We start from the raw sequence: 23,922 nt of genomic DNA, 5'->3' as shown, positions 1-23,922 counted from the left end.
AAGCATTATAAGAAACCCTAAATAGAAAAAAATGAGCAACTAATATTAATAATTCACAGAAATACTGATCTGCATATACCATGCTTCAACCAAGCAACTTAATTATTTGCTTCTTAATTCATAGATATATTCTCTTATCACATGGGTAGAAACACATAATAACAAAGTTAATAAAGGGAGAAAAATTCCGATAGGTAATATTAATGTACCATGTTCCACTCATTTTCCCAGACAAGCAATTAGAGCTAAGAAAAATAGTTAAAGAGGTAGTAATTGCACTGAGGTACCTTCTGGATCTCCCATATCTGCTCTCCAGTGACAACTGTCTTGTGACCTTTGTAGGTACATGCCTTCAGCTGAACAAGACCTTGAGCAGCATGAAGACATAATTCCTTCTGGATGTTGTGCCGAATTTCATGTTGAGCAGAGTATTCAAAGTACTATGGAAGGAAGAACACTGTTATTGACAAAAGCACCCCATGTGCTCAGTTACAAAATAAGTAAATACATCAGCAACTTGTTAAATAATGAAGTCATTTTTATTTCAACAAAATAATACAACAGTTATCAGAAACATAAGCTGAGTTTTTATGATAGACAATAAAATAGGCTTTCTTCATCAACAGTTGGTTACTTCATTAAGAAGGTATTGTCTTCCACCCCATACCAGAATTTGGAAGTTATCAAGTCTGGGGAGGCTACCCCAGACATTCCTCAGAAAATGGAATGAAGAGTTCTAATGAGTACATTAATTGCCTCTCTCCCACAAGTGTTCCATCTCTCTTCTTCATCTCAATTAAAGGCGTTTTCACTAAGCTAGGGACTTCGGGTTGTTCACCATGCCTGTTTTCTCACTTGAAGATGGGTCATTTAATAGCTCCTAACCCATAGGGTTAAGAAGATAAGTGGGTTAATATGTGTAATACACTTAGAACAATGACTGGCACATGAAGGGTTCTCATACATTTTAGCTATTGTTAATATTGATGCTTCTCTTTCTCCACATATTCAAGTAATTCATCCCTTAGCTGTACTATTCCTCTCAGATGTTAACATCCTATCCATTTTTACTTCCATGTACTCACTTCTGTTACTCTGACTCTCAGAATTTTTACTGAAACACTTACAGCTACCTCCAATTTCTGTTCCTATCATCCAGCGATCCAATCTGCTGCCAGACAGTATTTTATAGCATTGGTTTGATCTCCGACTGCCCTGGCTTAAGTGAATCACTACTGTTGCTGAGATAAAGTCCACACTCCTTAATTGGTACATGAAATCTTTCATTTTTGATCTTGCATCAACCATTGCCCCAGTTATATATGATGCTTCTTTCACACAATTCTACCAATCAGAACATATGTATCTATAACTCTAAGACTTTGCTTTACAGTCTGTCCTCTGCCTGGAAGATCCTTTTGACCCTTTTCTGCCTAACTCCCTTTTAATCCTTCAAGAGCCAGTTCAAATATTACCTTCCTCCTTTGGCTTTTTCTGAATTTTCCCAGCTGCAAAATAATTCCACCTTTTCAAGGTTCCCATAGTACATCAGAGATAACTTTTCTAGTACTCTATTAGAATTGTGTGTTAGAGCTGGCTTCCCCATAGACTGAAGTCAGGCAATTTATCAAGTCATAACACCCATTACAAATCCAATATTTCATAATGTTGACATTCTAAAGATAAAATAAGTTAACATAATTGATTTTCAATAATGAAATAATTAGTAGGAGCACTAATATTTGTTAAGTCCTTATTACATGCTAGGCGGGCACTGTGTTAAACCCTTTATGTATATTAGTATATTAGAGCAGGCACTCTACAAGCATTCACTGAATTCACAGAGCCACATATCTTGAGTTTCCCTACTCTTGGTGTCATGCTTAATTTATCTCCTCCTACCAGCAAAACATCAGTCATTTTTATAACTAGTAGTTCTTTAGATGGAAACACTGGAAGAAAAAGGGTTTAGATGATGAAAATAGCATTCTATCTATACTTGGCTAAGAAAGATAAACCTTAAGATCCCAAAGATGGTAACAAAGGCTGTCGAATATTTTACCAATTATTAAAAAGTCATGAAAATGAAAATTATAAAAATTGGAAGATATTAAAAGTACAGTGGTAACAAAAAAGATGACATAATTGGATAGCTGAGAATGTTGGAGATATCCATTACTTAGAACCAGCAGAGAAAGTGGATGAGGCAAAGCAGTACGTATAATCAAGTTATAATGACTCAAACTGCATTGCTCTAGTAATATTGGCCAATTTCGTCACATAACCAAAATATTTATTTTTATTTGGCATACACAAATACTGTCACAATGAAATTTTATGCTGTAAAATATTATCTGATGAAAAGTAGAAGGCAACATCAAAAAATGAACAAGTTACATGATATATCGAAATTTCAGCACTCAGGGAACTAAAATCTGCAAAACAGTTTCAGTGCAATGCTTGATTAAAAATCAAATGTCAAGGAAATAAACCAAAATGAAATAAATAGCTGTGTTAGGGTAACAAAAGCCAAAGTTATCTGTTTAATATATATACCAGACAATATTTATTCTCCTCCTCAAAACTCTTCAATTCTTTCTGTCAAATTCAGAATTAAGTCCAAGTTTCTTAATGCGACCTATTAAGCCCTACATGATAAGGTCCTTTATCAATGTCCCTGACCTCATTTCCTACCCTTCTTTGCTAGACCACTCTGCTCTAGGCACACTGTTTTTTTGCTTTCTCCATGTATCTGCCTCTGGGCCTCCACCTTTGGAAATCCTTCCTCCAAGATGAGCATCTTCTCCTGGAACACTATCTCAACATATTCAGGCCTCCACTCTAAGTTTACTTTTCCAAAAAGGTCTTCCCTCACCTCTTAAAATAACCACTCTACCCCAAACACACTACCTGCTATATTTTTCTAAATTTTTTTTTCTTTGTTCCTGTGGAACATAAGCTCCATAAGATCAGAAGCTTTATCTTTTCACTATGGTGACAGTCAGCTGAAAGAATATGTGAAATTTTTCCCATCCCCCAATTTCTAAAAGATGGCTACATTCTATCTAAAATATAAACATACTTTTGATACAGAGCTATAATAAAGCTGTTATTATCTTTATGACAATGATAACAGAAAAATGGAAAAAAAACGTGTATACTATATCTTCAGCTTTTAAGATAAAATAAATGTAATGCTAGAAGCCTAAGATAAATTTATAAGGATTTATATTTAGTAGTAAGATTTTTACAATTGCAGAAATATTTACCTTTGCTCAAAATCTTTTTACAAGCCTAAATCAGTGTTATTTCCAAAGAATGCAATTATTTATATAACTATTTTTCTTCTAATATATTGAGGGAAAGAAAATTCTTAAAAAAGATGCATATTGATTTATGCACATAGACATATATGTACAGATACATATGTATATAGATATAGGCATAGATGTATGTATATCTATATGTATCCATATATATCCTCATCCTATTTCAGAATTACACCTTAATTATCCAGCAACAGATCCAGTTCACCAGCTCTGGCTTCTGGACCTCTGTATCATCTGCCCTTAGTAGATTGATTGATTTAGTTAAATAAGGATTAGAACTAGATTAAGCTGAGTCTAATGGGTAGGAAGAAATACAGAAGAGGATAGACCAGGAGACAAACTGGACCACCTTTTTTCCTAAAACTGACATCTCAAAGTTTTGTCCCATTAAAATAGGACATCATGTGTATTAATTATTGCAAAAATCCTCCACACACATCTTGGACTCTACACCAAAATACTTGCAAGGCCCAGAAGAGATACTCCAGGCTCTTCTCCTCAGTTCGCTTTCCTTCACACTCTTCTTATTCTGTTCCCATCCCCAACAGCCACCTCATTAGCTCCTACCTACTTTTTTAAAAAATGTGTTCAAATGTCATCTTTCTCAGGAAAATGGGTGAGCACCCAGTCTCATTCAGACACCTTTTCTATAAGCCCAGAACACTCTGAATGCATTACCCTCAGGAAATGCTCAATTACAGATTTCCTAAAGGAGTTAGAATCTAAATAGTTTGAATCGATTATAGTATCCAGCATATAGGGATGACTCAGTGAATCTGTTGAATGAACAAATGAGAGAAATACAGTCTAATCTTTCCAGGGATTAATTTGCAAAAGGCAAGAAAAGGAAGCTTAAGAAAACAGAAAGTTTGTATTCAACATGTTCTCAACCCATAGCTGAGTAAATAGTAATATTTGATATTTGAATCTGATCAGTAAAATAGTCAAAAGGTAGTAACAAGCAGAAATGTTACTAATCAAGGAGAATTCTCTTCTGAGAGAGAAGGAGGAACATATTGAAATAATATTGTGGCCCACAAAGTTAATTTACAATGCCTATTTTGTTATTAACACTTGATGTATTTGTGATTAAATCCAGTTATACATGGCCTTTATGCGCAAACTTGCAAACTCACCACGCTAATAGTCATGCAAAAGTCAAAGCATCAAAGATCTATATAGAAGTTTCTTTTTAAAAAAAATTTCAAATCGCATTATTCTATTTTATTATTTTCCCATTTTCCTTTATTTATTATTATTTTTTATTTGTTTGTTTTTGAGACAGTCTCACTCTGTTGCCCAGGCTGGAGTGCAGTGGCATGATCTCAGCTCACTGCAACCTCAGCAACCCAGGTTCAAGCGATTCTCCAGCCTCAGACTCCCAAGTAGCTGGGAACACAGGTATGGACCGCCATGCTCGGCTAATTTTTGTATTTTTAGTAGAGATGAGGTTTCACCATGTTGTCCAGGCTGGTCTCCAACACCTGGCCTCAAGTGATCCATCTACGTTGGCCTCCCAAAGTGCCGGGATAACAGGTATGAGCCACTGCACCCGGCCTCCTTTTTTTTTTTTTAAAATGGGTAAGCCACTTCAAATTGTTTTCAGAGTCAGAGTAAAAACCAAAATAAAATACTTATCAATATCAATTGCCAAACTCAGTCTAAAAACATTGCACACGCCAGCTTACCCAAGTATAAAGCTGCTTTGGGACTTCTGAAAAATAGGCAACATCTTACTTGTGCTTGTAAATGCTTTACAAGTGAAGGATTTTTAATGCAGTGCTCACCTGGTTTCCCCCAAGTCCGTGACATGTATACATAATTAACGGTTTGCCTCCTTGATTGTTTTCTCCAACATCCAGACACAGAGGCTGACCGACGCTTTTAATCTAAAGGAAAATTTTTAAGTTATGAAAAGTTTTTAAATCTGTGGGGTTTATATATTTGTAAAATAATTTAGAAAGTAATGTTACTGATTATAATGTAAAAATCTCAAAAGCAATAAACCAGAAAGTATTTCAGCAATTTTCCTGGAACCACATAAAGCTTGGTGGCAAGGAGTATATTAAGTGAAAAAGGAATAGGAAAATACTCACATATCCAGATATAACAGGATTAAGGTCTGGCACATACACCTCGGGATAAATATTGTTCAGATACCATGTAAAATTTTTACACTGAAGGCGGTGTTTTATTTCAAATCTTTTTGAAAGATCACCAAATGCTTTCTGTAGAAAGATGAGAAATGAAGGGAATGCTTAATTAAAACAACACTGATAAAGTAATTAAAACCCTACTATATGTATTTCTATTTTGGTATATTTAAAAATCTGTGCCAAAAATTCAAGAGGCAATTCAATGGCATCATCATTCATTCAGGTAAAAAGTATGCCTGCCTGTTCATTTCTAGCTTTAAAGAGAGTCAAGACCACATCAGTGCTGACTAAAATACTAAAATCATGCTATTTTATTCTTCATTTGTACCACAAACGTCCCCTACAAGACAAAGATTTCTAGTGAAATTCTGTGGGCAAAAGAATGGTAGTAGGAGCATCCAAAATTGGTCCCAACTTTATACCTAAAAGTGATCTGCAAAGTGAGGTGTGAGAAAGCAGGTATAGACAAACAGTGCCAATATGCAACAAACTTCTCTCTTCTCTGTCAAGATCACAGAAAACCACCAGCAAGAAACAACCCATTGGGAGTAATTTTTCTAGTCCAAGGGTATTGCTTGTTCTTAACAATATCCCCAACTGAACCTTTAGTAGAAAAAGGCAATTTTCAAATTAAATGAATTTTATTTTCCTTTATTTTAAGGAACTAAGAAAATAATTATTTAAAAAAGTATTAAACTTTAAGGTATTTGACCTACAGGCAAAATACTAGAGAAAAAGTACAGGTAATACCTAAAGGTACACAAAAGTAAATACTCAATCTTGTCAGTTCAAGTAAAGAAAAGATTTTCTTATGCCAACATCAATGTCTTAAGCCTAGGTGTTTAGCAAAAAGCATGAGTCTTTAGGAGTTCTGTTTAGCTTATTATTATTTATCCTGTGGTAACAAACAGGTACTGGCTGACTCACGTGCACCTTTGTGGGGGACAAGCAGAGCATAAGCTTCATGTAGTGCCCCCTTGCCTGCTTAGCCAAACACTATTGTGCAGTACACAATCTGCCCAATTTGTCTTCATGGCCTTGGGTAAAAAGATAGCAATCTAACACAGTAGTGCTCTAAATTTGCATCCTATCAGGGAGATACTGGAGACTAAAGAAAAGGGGAAAGAGGTAACCAGATCTTTCTTTATCACAACAGCCAAAATATTGATACCACTGACTCCCAATAAATACTCCACCTTCCGCCCACCCTGCAAATCAGCACTATCTATTTCCTACAAAGAGATGCGTACTACTCATTGAAGCATGGTTTTAAACTGTCTAGTTAATTTACCTCATCTAATATTATTAAGACTATTGGAACTCACTTCAATGTGTTATGTTTCATGGTCCTACAGAGCATAATCTATTTATGACAGGTTAATAACAAGAGTACCATGTATTTGTTACACTATCACTTTCTTATTTCACAGCTACTGTGGGAGAGAGTCAGAATGTGTATTTCATCTCTTAAGAACAGGGAAGGAGAGAAAAGAAACATGTTAACATCCACTCCATGTCCAGCCACCCTGCAGCCACTCTATGAAGTGTCTTCCCTATTTTACATACTCAAAGGCTTTGCCAAAGTAACATTTCCAGTAAGTAGTGGAACTAGAACTTGGAAAAAAAAAAAAAATCCTTGACATTCCTGGTTCATTCTCATGCTACTTAAGACACTGTGTCTATCTCTATCTACTTAGAACCTTTATGTAGGTGTTATATCTCCTAAAACCAGTAAACAAAACAAAACAAAACAAAACAAAACCAGTTCTACTTAATTTTCTTTGAGTAAAATATTGAACCAGGGCAGCAACAAAAATAAAGTATCTTTCATATTAAAAACATCAAGTAGAATTCCTGATTTGTCAAAAGCAGTTGACTTAGTTTTTTTCTTAAAAAAAGGAACTGGCATTCATAAGTTACATACATTAAGAGTTAAAATTACAAATCTACTTTCAATTTATTTTGATGTTTTGTGCTTGAGATGAATCAAAGCAAAATGACCTGTGAACTTGTTACAGATTTTTATTGCATTTTAACTACTTAGCTTCAACTTACTTGTTTAACAATTTTTGCTGCATCTGTATTTCTCCTATAAAATATTTCCTTGTATTCATCCATCCAGACTTCTGCAAGGCGAACTTGGTTTCTAGCAATCACCTGAGTGCCTTTTGGAAAGCTATGAGGGCTTTTGCTGCGAAAAACATGTCCAACAACAGAGCAAGGCATAATCTCCAACTGCCCACCACATTGCCATACCTGATAATTAATGATATTTGTTTAAATTTACAGTATTTTAGAAAAATCAGTGTTGCTTTTAAGTTCACCTTTAAGATACTAAAAACAAAAATAGAGAAGAGATTACATTATTACAAATAGTCTCTGTCCCCTGCCATTTCAACTTAAGTTCTTAAATATAAGGAATGTGGATTTTTATTAAATGGCATAGACACCAAAGATAAAAGAAGTGCATTTTCAGCAAGTTAACAAAATGATAAATTCAGATTTTTCATAAAAATTAATTCCAGGTTTTCTTTTGCAAGTAATTATGTAAGTTCTCTAATATACACAGAAAACTAAAGGCTCTTATGCATTCGACTTCTGTCTGAACTACTTACATAGTCACTTCACTAAAACTAGAGTTTCTCTTCTAAGCTTAGGTTTAAGTGGACTCAGACCCTATTACCTCTTATATATTCAATTTTGTAACCAAGAAAAACAATTTTGGATAGCCATTATTACCAATGAAATGGCAAATCATGAAATCAATGGCTTTTCACTTAAACATCTTAATAATTGACTCTGTCATAGTCACCAAGCAAAGAATCTGAAAATAAGTCATATTTAATAGTATGTGCTAGTAGAGCAAGTGATCACGTTCTCTTTATCTACTTTCTTTTTGAACAAATGAGAAGACGCAGTTCAACTCAACAAACTGTGCTTGTAACCCAACATGTGTTAGGGGTTGGAAATACTGAAATGAATAAACAAGACCCCTGCCATAAGCAGTTCAAACTTGGCTAAGATCATCACTGCCGGTATGTGATGGAGCAAGCCAGAGCCAGAACTTAAATCTTCTAAGTCCTACCTAGTTCAGTTCTTTTTCCACTACATTCCAGCCTAAGAGATGAAAAATGAATGATAAAGTTACTTCAGAAAATGAAACATGAAATCAAATAAATAAGGTACATATGGAGCTTGTCCAAAGCCTTTTTTTTAATATTAATTTATATATAGAAAAAAAGTCCAGCTCATTCAATCCAAACAGTTAAGTCCAATGTCCTTTAAAATTATACATAAATGTTTTTCCATTCTGACTCCCTTGATAATCAACTCATTTCCTGAAGCACTAGATTTAATTATATTTATCTTGGCTGGAATTCAGTAGTTACAAGTGCATTAATTGGTGTTATTGCCTGGACACAGGAGTTTAAGTGATTCCTCTTGTTACACTGGCAACAATGAATACATATATTAAGTTACATATTAAAAGAAAATATTCTTATTCCAAAATTTCTAGCAATTAAGTTTTAGAAAGCACAAAGAGTGCACACATCTGTAATCAGCTGTGCCAGCCAATTAGAACACAATATATTTTATTGTTTAATATATCTGCTATATTTAATTTCCATAAACTTACTCTGAAAGACATTTCTATATTTTCACCTCCCCAGATTTCCATTTCTTCATCATAACTTCCAATATACTCAAAATATTCTTTTGATATGGAAAAAAGTCCTCCTGCAAAAGTAGGTGTTCTGAAAAATAATCCATTGTCAAATTTTGTTATAAAAACTAAACAAAATAAAACAGCATATTTTAAGAATTGAATCAAATTCAAAAATTAAAGCCACAGCACATTTTCAAAGTTTTTATACAGATTAATAAAAAACTAGAAATGCTAGCTTCAAAGTCAAGATTTTTGGAGTGCTGAAGAGTACTTCATGTCCTCTCCCACTGGGGCAAAATTAAATGTCTTCTCCTAACCATGCTTCAAGATTCTTAAGTAATGATTAATGAGGAAGACCTAAGAGTTCACTTACTGCTACCTCTTACTAAGCAACATCATGTGTAAGTAAGTCCATAAATGAATGATTTCTAGATTCTCTTTATATAGAATGTGTCTGTTCTTTATCAATTACCTCAGGGGCAATTGCTATAAAGCAGAGTGTGTACATATTCAATGTAAGCAATCATCTTACTTAATTGGGTAGGTTTCATCTTTCCTTCTTTGCTTCTCATGATCAGGAAGTGATTCCCAGCCAAATGAAAGACTCCAGTCAAAATTTCCACGGTTATGGTGACTTCCATAAGGAGAAGGTTTGCTGAATTCAAACGTATTCAGATCTATGGATGCAATATCTGGACTCACAACAGCAGTGTAGTTCTCAGCTATTCTGGCCAACAAAGGTTCTAACCAACCATAGAAACACTCACCTGGAGGGAAAAGAATTTTAATTAATTCAATACAAACACTGAACGTGTTTTCTTTAGTTGTTTAGGTGAAGGTTTGCAGAGAAATGAAAATAACAGTCATTTGTGTTTTGAACATGTATATAATGGAGATTTCTTTCTTCCTCAGATTTATTGAGATATAAAAGACATAAAAATTCTATATATTTACAGTGTATAGCATAGTGTTTATATATGTATACATTGTAAAATGATTATTACAATCAAGCTAATTAACATATCCATCACCCTATCAGCTTATGAAGTGGGTGGTAAGAACATCTAAGATCTACTCTTAGCAATTTTCGAGTAGACAATACATTATTATTAATTATAATCACCAAGTTGTACAACAGATCTCCAGAAGGACAGATTTCTTAAAGGTTTCTTGAGATGAGAGTAGGATGAAAAAGTTGAAACAAGATTCAATACAGTTAGAAAAACTCCCCTACAGATGCAAAATAACACTAGTGTATTTAAAGTTTAGATGATGTGTTGAGATGGCCTATGAATCAAAGGTAGCTTTTTGCTGTTCCATGTCACCTGGCCCTAAACGTGTTCTGATTTATTTAAACATGCATCTCCCTGAGTAAGGTACAGTAATTGAAATCTTCATTTATCTGACTGGGTCTTAGGAGAAAATAAGTAGTCAGTATAAATTCTGATTTTAACAAATGGAGAAGAAGGACCATTCAAAGCTGCCCCAGACCTACTATAAAGGGAGGGCCAAGGAGTCCCATACCGTGAAAGGTCTGGGTCCTGGTCACAGGCCAGGCTATTTTACATAATACAGAGCAAGTTCAGACAATTCATGTGCAGTCCCATTCTGGGCTCCCCAGGAAGCAGAATTTAGAAGTCATGGTACAGAAGGACCATCAGACACATTCACCCAGTGTGGAAGAATGTCCAGTATGATCTTATTGTAATTTTGGACAAGGAGAAGAAATACCAGAGGATGGTATTTTTCTTTTTAAAACGCCTCTCTAGGATTACCTTTAGTCTTCTCTTCATTTTAGAAATGTCTAGTGTTGAGAGAGAACTGAATGTGATGGCTCTAAGCAACTCAAGCACATCCAAAAGCCCTTCTGTAATAATCGGTGTGTGCTCAAAACCAGTTATTGGGTGAAACACAACCTAAGCACCGGCCAATTCAAAGCTAGACACTCATACAGAGATACAGAGTATCGCCCATTAAACTCAAAACTCAAGGGACTAAATGACATTTTAGTAATATCTAGCATGCATATGATACATTGACTCTGAAAATGCTTTCTAAATGCTTTAAAAACTTCGACTCTGAAAAAAATTAAAGTACAAAGAAAAACCAACAGCAACAAAGTCAAACAAAAATTGACAATATTTATGGAAGAGATACCAAAGAAGTTGGGATGGGACACCCCAACTTGGTATAAAAACTATATATATTAACATATTTTGGTTTTGTGGGTTTTTTTGAAAATTCGCAGACTCCTTTTTATGTCAAGGAGTCTGCAATTTTTTTTTTGAAAAAACACAAAAACTAAAATATAAAAATTAAAAGCAGCAGGACTAGGACAAAGTTTAATGATAGGGTGGTTTATATTCATTCATTCATTCATTTTGAAATGGAGTGTCACTCTGTTGCCCAGGCTAGAGTGTAGTGGCACAATCTGGGCTCACTGGAACCTCTGCCTCCTGGGTTCAAGTGATTCCCATGACTCAGTCTCTTTAGTAGCTAGAATTATAGGCACATGTCAACATGTCCAGCTAATTTTTGTATTTTTAGTAGAGATGGGCTTTCACCATGTTGGCCAGCTGGTCTTGAACTCCTGACCTCAAGTGATTCACCCACCCTGACCTCCCAAAGAGCTAGGATTACAGGCATGAGCCACCATGCCCAGCCATATTTAAATATTAAATAAGCTTTCACTCACTTTAAAGTGTAGGAATCAAGAAAAAAAAATGAGGCAAGGATAACTGGCTGGAACAGCTAGTAACCGGAGAATATTAAAGTTGAGAAAACTTAAGCACAAAGGAGGTAAGAATTCTATGTAAGTGAAAGGAATTTTCTCTGCAGAGCTGCTATCTGCTTGAGCTGTCATTGCTATAATCACCGGTTGAAAATGCTGTGAAAGAAAATGCAATTAGGCATTTAGAAAAGAAAAGCCTTCCTTACCTTTTAAATTAGAGGGAGAAGAGGAAAAATGTTACAACCATACATATATACTTACAGTGAGCATCTAAAAATGTGAGCGTTTCAGCTGTTGCGACTGATGCTCCTAGCAACCGAGCAGTGATCAGACCTTTTCTTTCTCTTTGTCTGACTATTTTTACTATAGAAAATTGTTTTACATATTCATCTAGTTTATCATGTAAGTACTCTGTAAAGAAAAAAAAATCAGGATTAACTCTGTCTAAATTTATTCATATATAGCACATGAAAGCAAATGAAACCACAGAGCAATGATCCTTCCAAATTCATTATCTTTACAGTTGCATGTGTCCTTCCAGTAAGATGAAAATTTTATCTTTATTCCTTACTGGGGAAAAGGCTATCTATGCAAATTATCACTACTGTAACACATACTGATTCTGTACACTTCTTATCAACAAATATAATGTGTTTGGAGGGAAGCGAGAAACTTCAAATGGAGTGAATGCTAGTCATTGAGAAGACTCGTTTAGAGGTCTGAGAAGACTGGCCACAAGAGTGAAAGAAATGGAATTTGGCCAAAAAGATATTCAGTGCTTTGAAATTGATATTTAAATCTGGAAATCTTAAATAAAAATGTCAACTATCAAAAGATCTCTGATACTTAAGCAAGGATCAAAATAATTTAAGACCAAAATGTTGAGACAAGTCAGAAAGTCCAGGGCTATAGCAGTTTGGGACTATTCCTACACAGAGTCAGCCGAAAAATCTGTGAAAGCTTTGGAGTCTCCTGACAGATTTTTTTTCCAGTAAAAATATGAAACAGGTAAATTTTAGTACTGGGTATATACTTTAATTCAATATCCCAAAATGGATGAGGTTTGCAATAAGCAAAAGTTGAGATCACAGGTTTTTTTAAAAAGTAATTAACAAATATCAATGAAGTGTTGTTTTTTGTTTGGTTGGTTTTAAGACAGTCTTGCTCTGTCACCTAGGCTGGAGTACAGTGGCACAGCTCACTGCAAACTCCACCTCTGGGCCGCAAGCGATTCTCCTCAGCTTTCCAGGTAGCTGGGACAACAGGCGTGTGCCAACACATCCAGCTAGTTTTTTGTTTTTCTTTGTTAAGAGACAGGGTTTCATCATGTTGCCCAGGCTGGTCTGCAACTTCTGAACTCAAGCTATTTGCAGGCCTCAGCCTCCCAAAATGCTGGGATTACAGGGTGAGCCACTGCACCCAGCTGTTCATATTCTTAAACAATTTCTTAAGCCTGCTTTTCACAATTAAATTTTTGATTTCTTATTGAGTATAAAATTCATCAAGTTCAGTTCCTCAAGCAGCCTTCTTGGGCCCAAAATATAACCTCAAAAAGATTTGGGACTATTAAGAAAATCAATAAATGTCCTGAGGTAAAAGTTTGTTTCTGCCAGATTTTAGAAGTGAATGTATATGACTTTATCTGTGATAATATACGCTTTTTTTTCCAATTCTCCAGTGGTTCAGATAAGAGAGCTGCTCATTTAAAGCTCAAACATTCATAAGGGAGGTTAAGTCCAGGAACAAACTTGGCGGAAAAATAAATCTATCTAAACACTGTTGTCTCAGAGTGATAGATTAACTTTTTAACACCTTCTAACTAGTTCAAAATAATTACCAGATTAACTGTTTAACACCTTCTAACTATCTCAATAATTCTCAAAAAGACAAACAGGATTGTAATTCATCTTAAAAAATACAATCATAAATATTTTCTGTTTTAAGAGACTTGTAAAAATTTCCCCATGCTTGATTAGAATTATTTTAAATGGAGTCACTACAGATTCCTTCAATATACCTTCTCACTGTTGGAATTTGTAAAAAAAAAAAAAAAAAAAAAAAAAAAAAATGTACTTACAACATATGAACTTCCTGTAAATTCATATCTGCACCCTAAATTTAGCTCCTGTGTACACCCTTTATTTGGGAGGTTAAGAACAAAAAGCTACACAAAAAGCTACATGAAATCAGATGCCCTGATTTCACTTCATGGCACAATTACTTTTAGCTGTGTGACCTTTGGCAAGGTATTTTACCTTTTCTGCACCTCAGTTTCTTTAAGATGAGGATAATAGGACTTACCATCACAGGCGATAGCTGGAAGGATAAAATTAAAATGAGACATCTGACTCCAAACTTGGATTTATTAAGGAATAAATTGTGTAATTATTGAAATAATCTGTATCTGTTTGATATAACGTTTAAAATACTTATGATGTTTGAAAATTAGCAAGTTACAGTATTTGTTAAATTAGCCTTGTGATTCCAATTTAAAATGTGTAATTTAGTATTTGACTTCCAACTTTTAGTGGAAATGCACTAAAGAATTTGGGTAACATTATAAATAATATCTTGGAATATTTAAGAACACCCAATAAAATAGAACTTGGTGACTCTTTAGTGATTTTTAACTATTCATTTATATTATTTATTGATATATTTATATTAACCCATTTGGTCTTTAAAATAACTCTAGAAGTTATGTACTAGTGCTGTATTTCCCCAATTTTAAGCTACACCATTAGATACTTCTTACGATCAATGGCATGTTAACTTTAATTAGCTGTGGGTTTTATCCTAGTGATTTATAAATTAATGACACATAATATATTTGATTTAATATGGTATTATTCCCAGTTTTACTGATAAAAAATATCATGGCAGAGAGGTTGAGTAACTTGCCCAAGTTATATAGTTGGTTATGAAAAGAGCTGAGATTCAAATCAAGGCAGCCTGACTCCAAGGTTCAAGTCTGCTCTTAACTACTGTGCCTTAAAACAACAGTTTCACATTGAGAACTACAGAGTTACGAATAACTGTGTTTCCTACATTTCTGCATTTGAAAATATTTGAATATGTCCATCCTTGGATTCTAATTTCATTCAGCATACTTACTATTCAAACTTTTATTATTCAAGCTCTGAGATGGCATACAGAGAGCACCATATAACAAGTAGACTTCAGATACCACCATATGGATTTATTTGGGAAACAATCTAATTTGCATGTGCTTTCTTACCATCTACACTAGCATCATCCACCAAAATGATTTCCTTCAGCAGTACTGCAGGTGAAGAATAGAGCACACTGTGGACAGTTCTAAGCAATGTGGACCATGCTTCATTATGAAAAACTATTATGACACTGGTGGTGGGCAGGGGAGGGCAGCGCTTAAATTTTTGTTCAATACATCTAGAAGTCAAAGAAGTAGAAAACAATTACAAATTTTATTATTTTATTTCACAGTTATGCCATTGCTAACATTATCATTATTTAATCTTTATCACTGAAAAATGATATTTTTTTCTATGTGAGATAATCTTAGTGCCATATAAAATGTAAATAGATCAAAACAAATTTTTTATAAGCAACAGACTCACTCAGAGATGACATCCACCAACAGGGATTACAACATAGCAAGAATTATAACATGTTATTGTAAGCTTTCTCAACAATATAATTTTAAATACAAATAACATTTTAAATAACGAAAATAACCTACAATAGACAGCATGTAAAAATGACAAATCCAGGCTGGGCATGGTGGCTCAGGCCTATAGTCCCAGCACTTTGGGAGGACAAGGTAGGAGGATTGCCTGAGGTCAGGAGTTTGAGACCAGCCCGACCAACACGGAGAAACCCCGTCTCTACTAAAAATAATAAAAGCCAGGCATAGTGGTACATGCCTGGAATCCCAGGTATTCGGGAGTCTGAGGCAAGGGAACTGCTTGAACCAGGGAGGTGGAAGTTGCAGTGAGCAGAGATCGCATCACCGCACTCCAGGCTGGGCGACAGAGTGAGACTCCATCTCAAAACAACAACAACAAAGACATATCCTTATAATTGCTCAAATAAAAACCAAGTTTTTCTTCTTTCATGCAGAAATCTTCCATTTTTCATATTTGCAACTTTAAAACTTGTACCACTTTACTGAAACATTTTTATAGAAATTATCTTTAATTAGATACTTTCCTAAGTATGTAATATAGGTTTCTTAAATATTTTCCTAGGTTTATTTAATCAATTTACTTGATACAATTAATCTGTATACATAACCAAAAGGAAAAGAAATAGCTTTACTGTAAAACCTATGTTCTTCTTCTTATGATCATTATTTAAAATACAGACAGCCTTGTGATTTTGCCCAGGCTGGACTTGAACTCCTGGCCTCAAGCAATCTTCCTGCCTCAGCCATCCATAATATTGGGATTATAGGTGTTAGCCATTATGTCCAGCCTAAACCTAAGTTTTTATGATATTCATCATTCAGCGAATACTTAAGTACTGCCATTTGCCATGTGTTAAAGATTTTGCTCCAATCATTTGATCTACTGTTTAATATTAAAGACCAGCATTTAAAAAATCCTTTTAAAAAACACACATAGAAATAAAGATCTAAATAAAGACCTAAATCCATGTTAAAATTCCTGTGCTGCTATCACCATTTGAAACATTGATCGGGCACAGGGAGAGACATTCTAAGTACCCTTGACTAATTAGTCTATTAGCTAAAAACATTAGCTTTAAATTGATCTCATATTCACTTTTTATAGTAATGTCTTTCCTCAATGAAAAAACATCTTCATATTAAGCCACTGGGGTGCAGGTAAGTCTGTATAGTCTCCAGGCTTTGAGGCTAGAAATGTAGGGATAACCACAGTTCCAAGTCTGCTGAACTGAGGTGAAGATTAAATGAAAGAACACGTAGGAGAGGGCTTCAAATCACTGGGACATAGAATAAAACTGTGTGTAGTTTATGGGAAAAATAAGCAAATAAAGCAACTATATCTTTAAGGCCACTTAAAAATCATAAATGGCTGTACAGTTTTGGACCACAGACTATGAAATCCACCCATACAGTCAAAAGGCACAGTAAATACAGTGTGTGAACAATTAAACAGTGCTGCTCAAACACAAAGATAAGGAAGTAAATCATTTACTCATGGAGATAAGAGTCCAACACACTTCAGTTGCTCTGCCAGGGCCAATATCTAGTGTGATATTAGAAGCCTGAGAAAACCACCCTTAAAAAGATCCACAAATTATCACATTAATTATTTTCATGGTCATACCTCAATCAGAATGTCTCTGAGACCCTTTTCTAAGAGCAAGTCTTTAAAATGGAATATTCATAGTGATAAAAAAGGAGCTGGACTGGAGTAAAATATCAAGAGAAGACGTCAACGACAGAGTAGAAAAAGGAGAGGATGCGTTCTGAGTGAAAGTGGCATTACTCTTCAGTTTCCTCATGATTTCAAAGCATGATACAGGTGCATGAGCAGAAAAGAAATAAGCACCTTCTTCGTCATTCACAAACAAAAGCAAATTATTTATTCTATTTTTGGATAAACTACCAATTTTAAAAAAGCTCAATCACAAACTATTCATATACATACTTGAACTACAACTACACAGAAACAAATGACTAAATATAAGCTTATATTTTGAACCCATAAAGGTTTATAACTAACATCAATTAGAAATAAAAATTATGAAAAATTCCATACTGTTTTTCATTTTTAAAGAAAAAAAGAGGAAACTCATGATTTGTTATCTTATAAGCATTTTGGGGAGAAAGTGAAATTCCGAGTTTAAGATTTTTTTTCCTACCTTTACTTGCTATAGAGTTAATATAGTATTTATTAATCAAGAATTATAAAACGGTTTTGAAGATTTAAAGTATAAAATTTCACAAAAATTTACACTAATAAAATGTTACCACTTTAATCTTGTAAGATTTTTTCATCAGTTTAAACTAAGATTTATTTGCTTAACTGCTAATTACCAATATCAAGTAAAAGTGTCATGTTATATCATTAATACAAGTAATAAAATTTCACAATATGATTTCAAAAACGTCATTCATTTTGAAACAATTAACATGTTAAATGCATACTTTGAAAATTGTTTTACATATTTAAAATAGTGCAATTAAAATAACTTGCCAAAGTGACTGTATAATTTCAGTCAAACCATATGAAAAACCTGGCATATAGAAACATGCTTAAATTATCAGTCACATGACCATCTGGCTTTGGAAGAAACTAGATCTATATTTCTAATGAGCATGGAAAACATTAGCAATTCTTCAGAAAACGTGTTCTTTGCTGATATTGGTTACAGTCAAAGTAAAAAACAAATCTTTACCACCTGTGCAAAATCCTGTCCAAAGTAAGAAATAATTAATCTTCAACACTAACCAAAAAATGTTGTTAATGTGCTTAGTTGTTTTACACTTACTTAGTGATTAACATTACTGAAAATTATTACAGCTTCTTAATGCTATTTTGCGGGGGGGAAGCTCATTTTGAGCTAGCATTGATTGTCATGTCAAAAGAATAAAAATCATGATTATCGATTTTTAATGTAGATTACTTTTCAGTCAAAACCTTTCCCCAAATCAGTAAAGTGCAATACTGCATTATAATCTATTAATATATAAAAGGAACTATAATGTGCCTTGTTATAACATCTAGAATATTTCATAGTTTCTTTACACATTCATTTAAAATTATGAGCAACTTAAACTTGAATCAATCAGATTAGAATAGCGCAACAGTTCAAGTTCACTGCCAGATGTAATTCTCTAATAACCAGAAAGCAAAATACGTAGGCACTGCTTATTTACAGTTTGCCTTTTTCTGGTTTTTGTTTTGTTTTGTTTTGTTTTGTTTTTGAGATAAAGTATCCTTCTTGTACTGTCTTGTACTCTTAAAAATCTACTGAGGGGCCAGGTGCGGTGGCTCAAACCTGTAATCCCAGCACTTTGGGATATCAAGGTGGGCAGATCACCTGAGGTCAGGAGTTCAAGACCAGCATGGCCAACATGGTGAAATCTCATCTCTATTAAAAATACAAAAATTAACAAGAGACAGTGCCGTATGCCTGTAGTCTCAGCTACTCAGGAGCCTAAGGCTAGAGAATCGCTTGAACCTGGGAGGTGGAAGTTGCAGTGAGCAGAGATCGTGCTATTGCCCTTCAGCCTAGGCAACAGAGAGAGACTCCATCTCAAAAAATAATAATAATAATTAATCAAAAATCTACCGAGGAAGGTCCAGGCGCAGTGGCTCACACTTGTAATCCCACCACTTTGGGAGGTCGAGGCAGGTGGATGACCTGAGGTCAGGAGTTCAAGACCAGCCTGGGCAACATGGTGAAAACCCGTCTCTACTAAGAATACAACAAAATTAGCTGGGTGTGGCGGTGGATGCCTGTAATCCCAGCTACTCAGGAGGCTGAGGCAGGAGAATCGCTTGAACCTGGGAGGTGGAGGTTGCAGTGAGCTGAGATCGTGCCACTGCACTCCAACCTGGGCAACAAACTACTCCATGTCAAAAAAAAAAAAAAAAAATCTACTGAGGACTTGATGGTGCTGGAATTCATTTTAGCCATGTCAGCTCAAATACAGCATTTGGCCTTTACCTCAAAGACTAGAAAAAAATTAAAAGGTTAACTAAGGACAAAGAGACAGCATAACAAAACCTGGGGGAAATATTAGTCAAAATATTGTATACTTGAAACAGGTAAACAAAGTAACTGGATAAAAAAAAAAGTTAGTCTCTCAGTAGCTAAAGGAAGACAACTTTATAGATATGAGAACTTAACAAAACTCTAGAGACAGAATCATAGTTGTAATAGTAATTGTAACAATATTCTCCTTTAAGAGAATGTTTACAAAAAATAGGGCATTCTGAAATATAGTTATATACTCAAAGACTTTGAGTCAAAGTAATCACAAAGTCTGAGAACTGGTTTACAAATCTATAAAATATTATCCAAAAGCTCCAAAATCATGGCATATTTTTAAGCATTTCTACTATATAGAAATATACAGAGAAATGGAAATAATTCCTCTACCCTCTGTATTTCCCATCAAAATTATCCAATAATTCCTCCTAAATAGGTGACAAAACCGCAGTATTTGGGACTAAAGGATTTCCTTGTGGATAGCAGTCATATCTAGAATTCAGTTTTCCAATTTCCAAGCTAATAACTTTTCATGTCTGCACTGCCTCACCAAGCATAAATAGGGTTATGTAGCCTCAATCATTATAAGCAAAAAATAAATACAACAGGTTAAATAAACAGTATTTGTTGATTTTCTGCCTTAGAGAAGCTAAAGAACAGGCAATTTCCTTAGATAACTCCTTTCTCCCCTGGAAAGCCTGGTGATAAAGAATAAACAATAAATATTCTTCAACATACTCAGGAGGTCGAGTGTCTGGTCCAAGATCTCGGTGCAAAGAAATCCTGTCACTTGCAAAAGCATTAAAGCAGTGTTTAGCTTCCCCACGTTCCTTTTCCTTTTGTTCTTCAGTACTTAAATTGGTTGTCTTGAATGCTTTACCAGAAGCACCAGGTGCATTTGAATCCTGAGGTGGACGGTCAAGAACAGGCTTCAATTCTGCTGCTGTGTAATATCCTTGCAAACAGGGTCTCTCACCAACATCAATGTTTTGCCTGACAGGTGCTCCTATTTGCATTTTTGGCATTGCATCCTTAATATTGTTTACAGCTTCTAGCATTAAATCCAACATCTTGTTTTTGCTTTTCATGTTTCTTTCCATCCTTGATTCCTCTTCGGAATATTGAACACTTACTTCTCTTTGCATTAAAACCAAAACTATTATAAAGAAAAAAATTACTGCACCGAGCTTCCAGAACTTTTTATGGTAATGTCTCTTAATGTGTAATTTTACTAGTCGCTTTAGGTGAGCCATTCTGACATTAAATTCTTGTCACTTGACAAATAACAGTTATGATTTCTTCCGTTACTTATATTTTTTATCATAGATTTGCTAAGAAGTTATCTTTAAATGGCAATACCTATAAAAAGAAATGATAGATGGTATTAGTAGTTATTCAGCCCCACAGGCATGGCTCAATTCATTCACTTATCCAACAACTGAACATAAGCTACCAACATACTCTTATGGTTAACAAGAATGCAAAGATATCTTGTCTTCAAGAAAATTACACTTTCAGAAGAAAATAATTGTTACAATTTACTACAATTTATTGGGGCTGCAAAAATTGATATTCCTCTCCATTAAAAAATACATTCTTTTTAAACTCTAATATCCACTATACACTGTGTATAAAATTACTTTTATAAATATATTTTGAGTTGAAAAAGAGTATCTTCACTTGATAACCAAGGAATCAAAGGACTTTATTAAATGAATTACAAAAAAACAGAGCTCCATAAGGAAGCAAGGGTATCTTGATAGGCACTATTGGGTATCCATCTAAAATAGTGGCCTTCATTTTATGTAGTTTACCCTCAAACTATGATCTACTCCAGCTTAATCAATTATGATGATACAGCCATTTCATCAATAAGTAAACTATCATTATCCCAGATTTTCTGACCCAATAGTACTTGTGAATCCTGAAGGAATCCCTAAAAACAAGAAAAACAAGAGTATTTAATTTGTTATTATAGAACAGCTATTTTTAATAGCTCACACCAATACAAAATCTCATAGCAAAAAGAAAATTCATTAGCTTTACTTGAGGTATCTCTAGAGAGCCTATAGAGGTCATTAGGTTAAAAAAGCAGAATTTAGTTTGATAAAATGTTGCTTGCAATTCATTGACCCAAAGAACAGGACAGCAAGTTTACTAAACCCTAATATGTGCCAACAGGAGCAAAGGAAAAGAAAAATAGGACTTTTCAGAAAATGATTACTTACTATGAGCCATCATAGCCAGTCAAGAAATTTGCAGGGGCAAAGGGGAGGGAAAATGTCTGTTCTTCCTAAGGCCTAAACATATTTTAAGTAAGATATCATTTATGGCAAAGAAAATTAACTTTGATACCTTATTCAGCTTATCTTCCAAAGTTCTCACAAAATTTGAAATAAGAAAACCAGGTTCTCAGATGTATTCTCTGGCTTTTGGCAGGAAATTTTAAGCAGAATAAACAAAATTGGCAGAATGTAGTTTCATATAGCATATCTAATTGGAGTGCCCTATATTCTTTTCAGTATGAAGTAGAGACTTCTGCTCCAAAAGATAACCCCAATTCTGACATATATTGCTCATAAAAGTGAGATTCCAATATTTCTGAGTGTGGGTTGCTTTAAGAACTTCATGTAAAAAATGAAATGACTGCTTAAGCTTTTCACTTTGAAAAGAATGTAAGAAGTTACAGAACCACACGATGACAGTTGTGCAATTTATTATGTGTCAAATGTTGTGTAAGGCTGTAGCTACAAAATAAAAGAAAGCGCTTACCTTCAAGAAGCAGAATTGAAATATAGGAGGTCAAAGGGCAGCTACAAAGGAGAGCGATATGTGCCATGACAGGAGACTAAGAAAGCTACACAACCTGGGAACAATGGCTCACAGCTATAATCCCAGAACTTTAAGAAGCTGAGACCAGAGGATCTCTCGAGACCAGGAGTTTGAGACCAGCCTGGGCAACATAGCAAGACCCCATCCTACAAAAAAGTAAAAAATAGAAAAACTAGTCAAATGTGGTGGTGCACACCTGTAGTCCCAGCTACACAGGTGGCGGAGGTGGGAGGATGGTTTGAGCTCAAGAGATTAAGGCTGCATTGGGCTGTGATTGTGCCAGTGCACTCCAGCATGGGTAGCAGAGCAAGACTCTGTCTCTTAAAAAAAAAAAAAAAAGGCGACATAGAGGGTCAGGAGAAATGTTAGGGAAAATTTCCCAAAGACGACACTGTTGAGCAGAATCTTGAAATACAAGTAAATTTGGGGCAGGTAGACAGGAGGGAAAATAGAGAGGGAATGTCAGATGCAAAAGCATAAAAGCAAGAAAAGGCATGGTCAGTCCTTGAGCACAGCAGAAGTGGAAGGCACAAGGAGAGAATGACAACTGCTGTGGCCCAAAGGTCAGTTAAGGATTCGCCCATAAAAAGCCTTGTACATCTTTCAGTGAATTTGGAATTTATCAATTTTGTCCCAAATGGATGGAATGGAGAGAACTGTTTTTAAGAAAACATCATAATCAAATTTCTGTCTTAGAAAAATCACAAGTTTTCAACCCCAGTAAAGGTGATAGATATTAAAGAGGTTAGGGGGGCCAGAAGATGGAATATAATGATTTCCAGAGAGTCCAGGAAATGTAATCAAACAATAAGACTTGGTGAGAGAAAGGGAAGAATGGAAGATGAAGGGTGCTATGGTTTGGCTATGTCCCTACCCAACTCTCACCTTGAATTATAATAATCCCCATATGTCAAAGGCAGGGCCAGATGAGGATAATTGAATCATGTGTATGGTTTCCCACCCCACCCCACTGTTTCTCATGGTCATGGATAAGTCTCACAAGACCTGATGGTTTTATAAATGGGAGTTCCCCTGTACATGTTTCTCTTGCCTGCCACCATGTAAGACGTGCCTTTGCTCATCTTTCACCTTCTGCCATGATTGTGAGGTCTCCCCAGCCATGTTAAACTGCGAGTCCATTAAACCTCTTTTTCTTTATAAATTACCCAGTCTCTGGTAAGTCTTTATTAGCAGCATGAGAACAGACTAATACAAATGAGTAAAGTGATAACATTAACAAAGGCAAGAAATGCAGGAAGAAGGATAGATTCAGGGTAGGTATTAGGGAGATAATTTGTTCAGTTTTGGACATAGCAAATGTGATATGCTAATGGAACTTCCAAAGTGAGTTTGCATGAGCAAAAAGATATATGAGACTGGAACTTAGGAAAAAGCTCTGCAGTTGAGATGAAAATTTCAGTCAGTCTTGGGGTATAGAAGAGTTCATCTTCAGAGAATGTAAAACAAAGAAGACAGAGAAATACCTACATTTAAGGTTAGAAAAAAAGAGACAGATTGGAA

At 34.9% G+C, this 23,922-nt stretch overlaps 1 protein-coding gene across 2 annotated transcripts in view; it reads right to left on the bottom strand.

Annotated features, from left to right (window-relative positions):
* The window catches only part of GALNT3 (polypeptide N-acetylgalactosaminyltransferase 3), a 65,243-nt gene that overhangs the window by 1,643 nt on the left and 39,678 nt on the right, over positions 1-23,922 (bottom strand). For both annotated transcript variants that reach the window (XM_064382652.1, XM_012440571.2), the window contains exons 2-10: positions 20,308-20,928; positions 15,122-15,294; positions 12,145-12,294; positions 9,685-9,919; positions 9,123-9,240; positions 7,541-7,741; positions 5,426-5,557; positions 5,117-5,218; positions 288-440 (exon numbers count right to left, since the gene is read on the bottom strand). In XM_064382652.1, coding sequence (XP_064238722.1) covers positions 288-440; positions 5,117-5,218; positions 5,426-5,557; positions 7,541-7,741; positions 9,123-9,240; positions 9,685-9,919; positions 12,145-12,294; positions 15,122-15,294; positions 20,308-20,822 — 1,779 coding nt within the window. In that variant the 5' untranslated portion in view covers positions 20,823-20,928. The remainder of the gene's footprint in view (positions 1-287; positions 441-5,116; positions 5,219-5,425; positions 5,558-7,540; positions 7,742-9,122; positions 9,241-9,684; positions 9,920-12,144; positions 12,295-15,121; positions 15,295-20,307; positions 20,929-23,922) is intronic.

Source organism: Aotus nancymaae, unplaced genomic scaffold (genome assembly GCF_030222135.1).
Source record: "Aotus nancymaae isolate 86718 unplaced genomic scaffold, 86718_ANA_hifiasm-v0.15.2.pri h1tg000029l, whole genome shotgun sequence".
NCBI classification, from domain to species: domain Eukaryota; kingdom Metazoa; phylum Chordata; class Mammalia; order Primates; family Aotidae; genus Aotus; species Aotus nancymaae.
The sequence above is the reverse complement of the archived record's forward strand: the minus strand, read 5'-3'. Positions and strand labels throughout refer to the sequence as shown.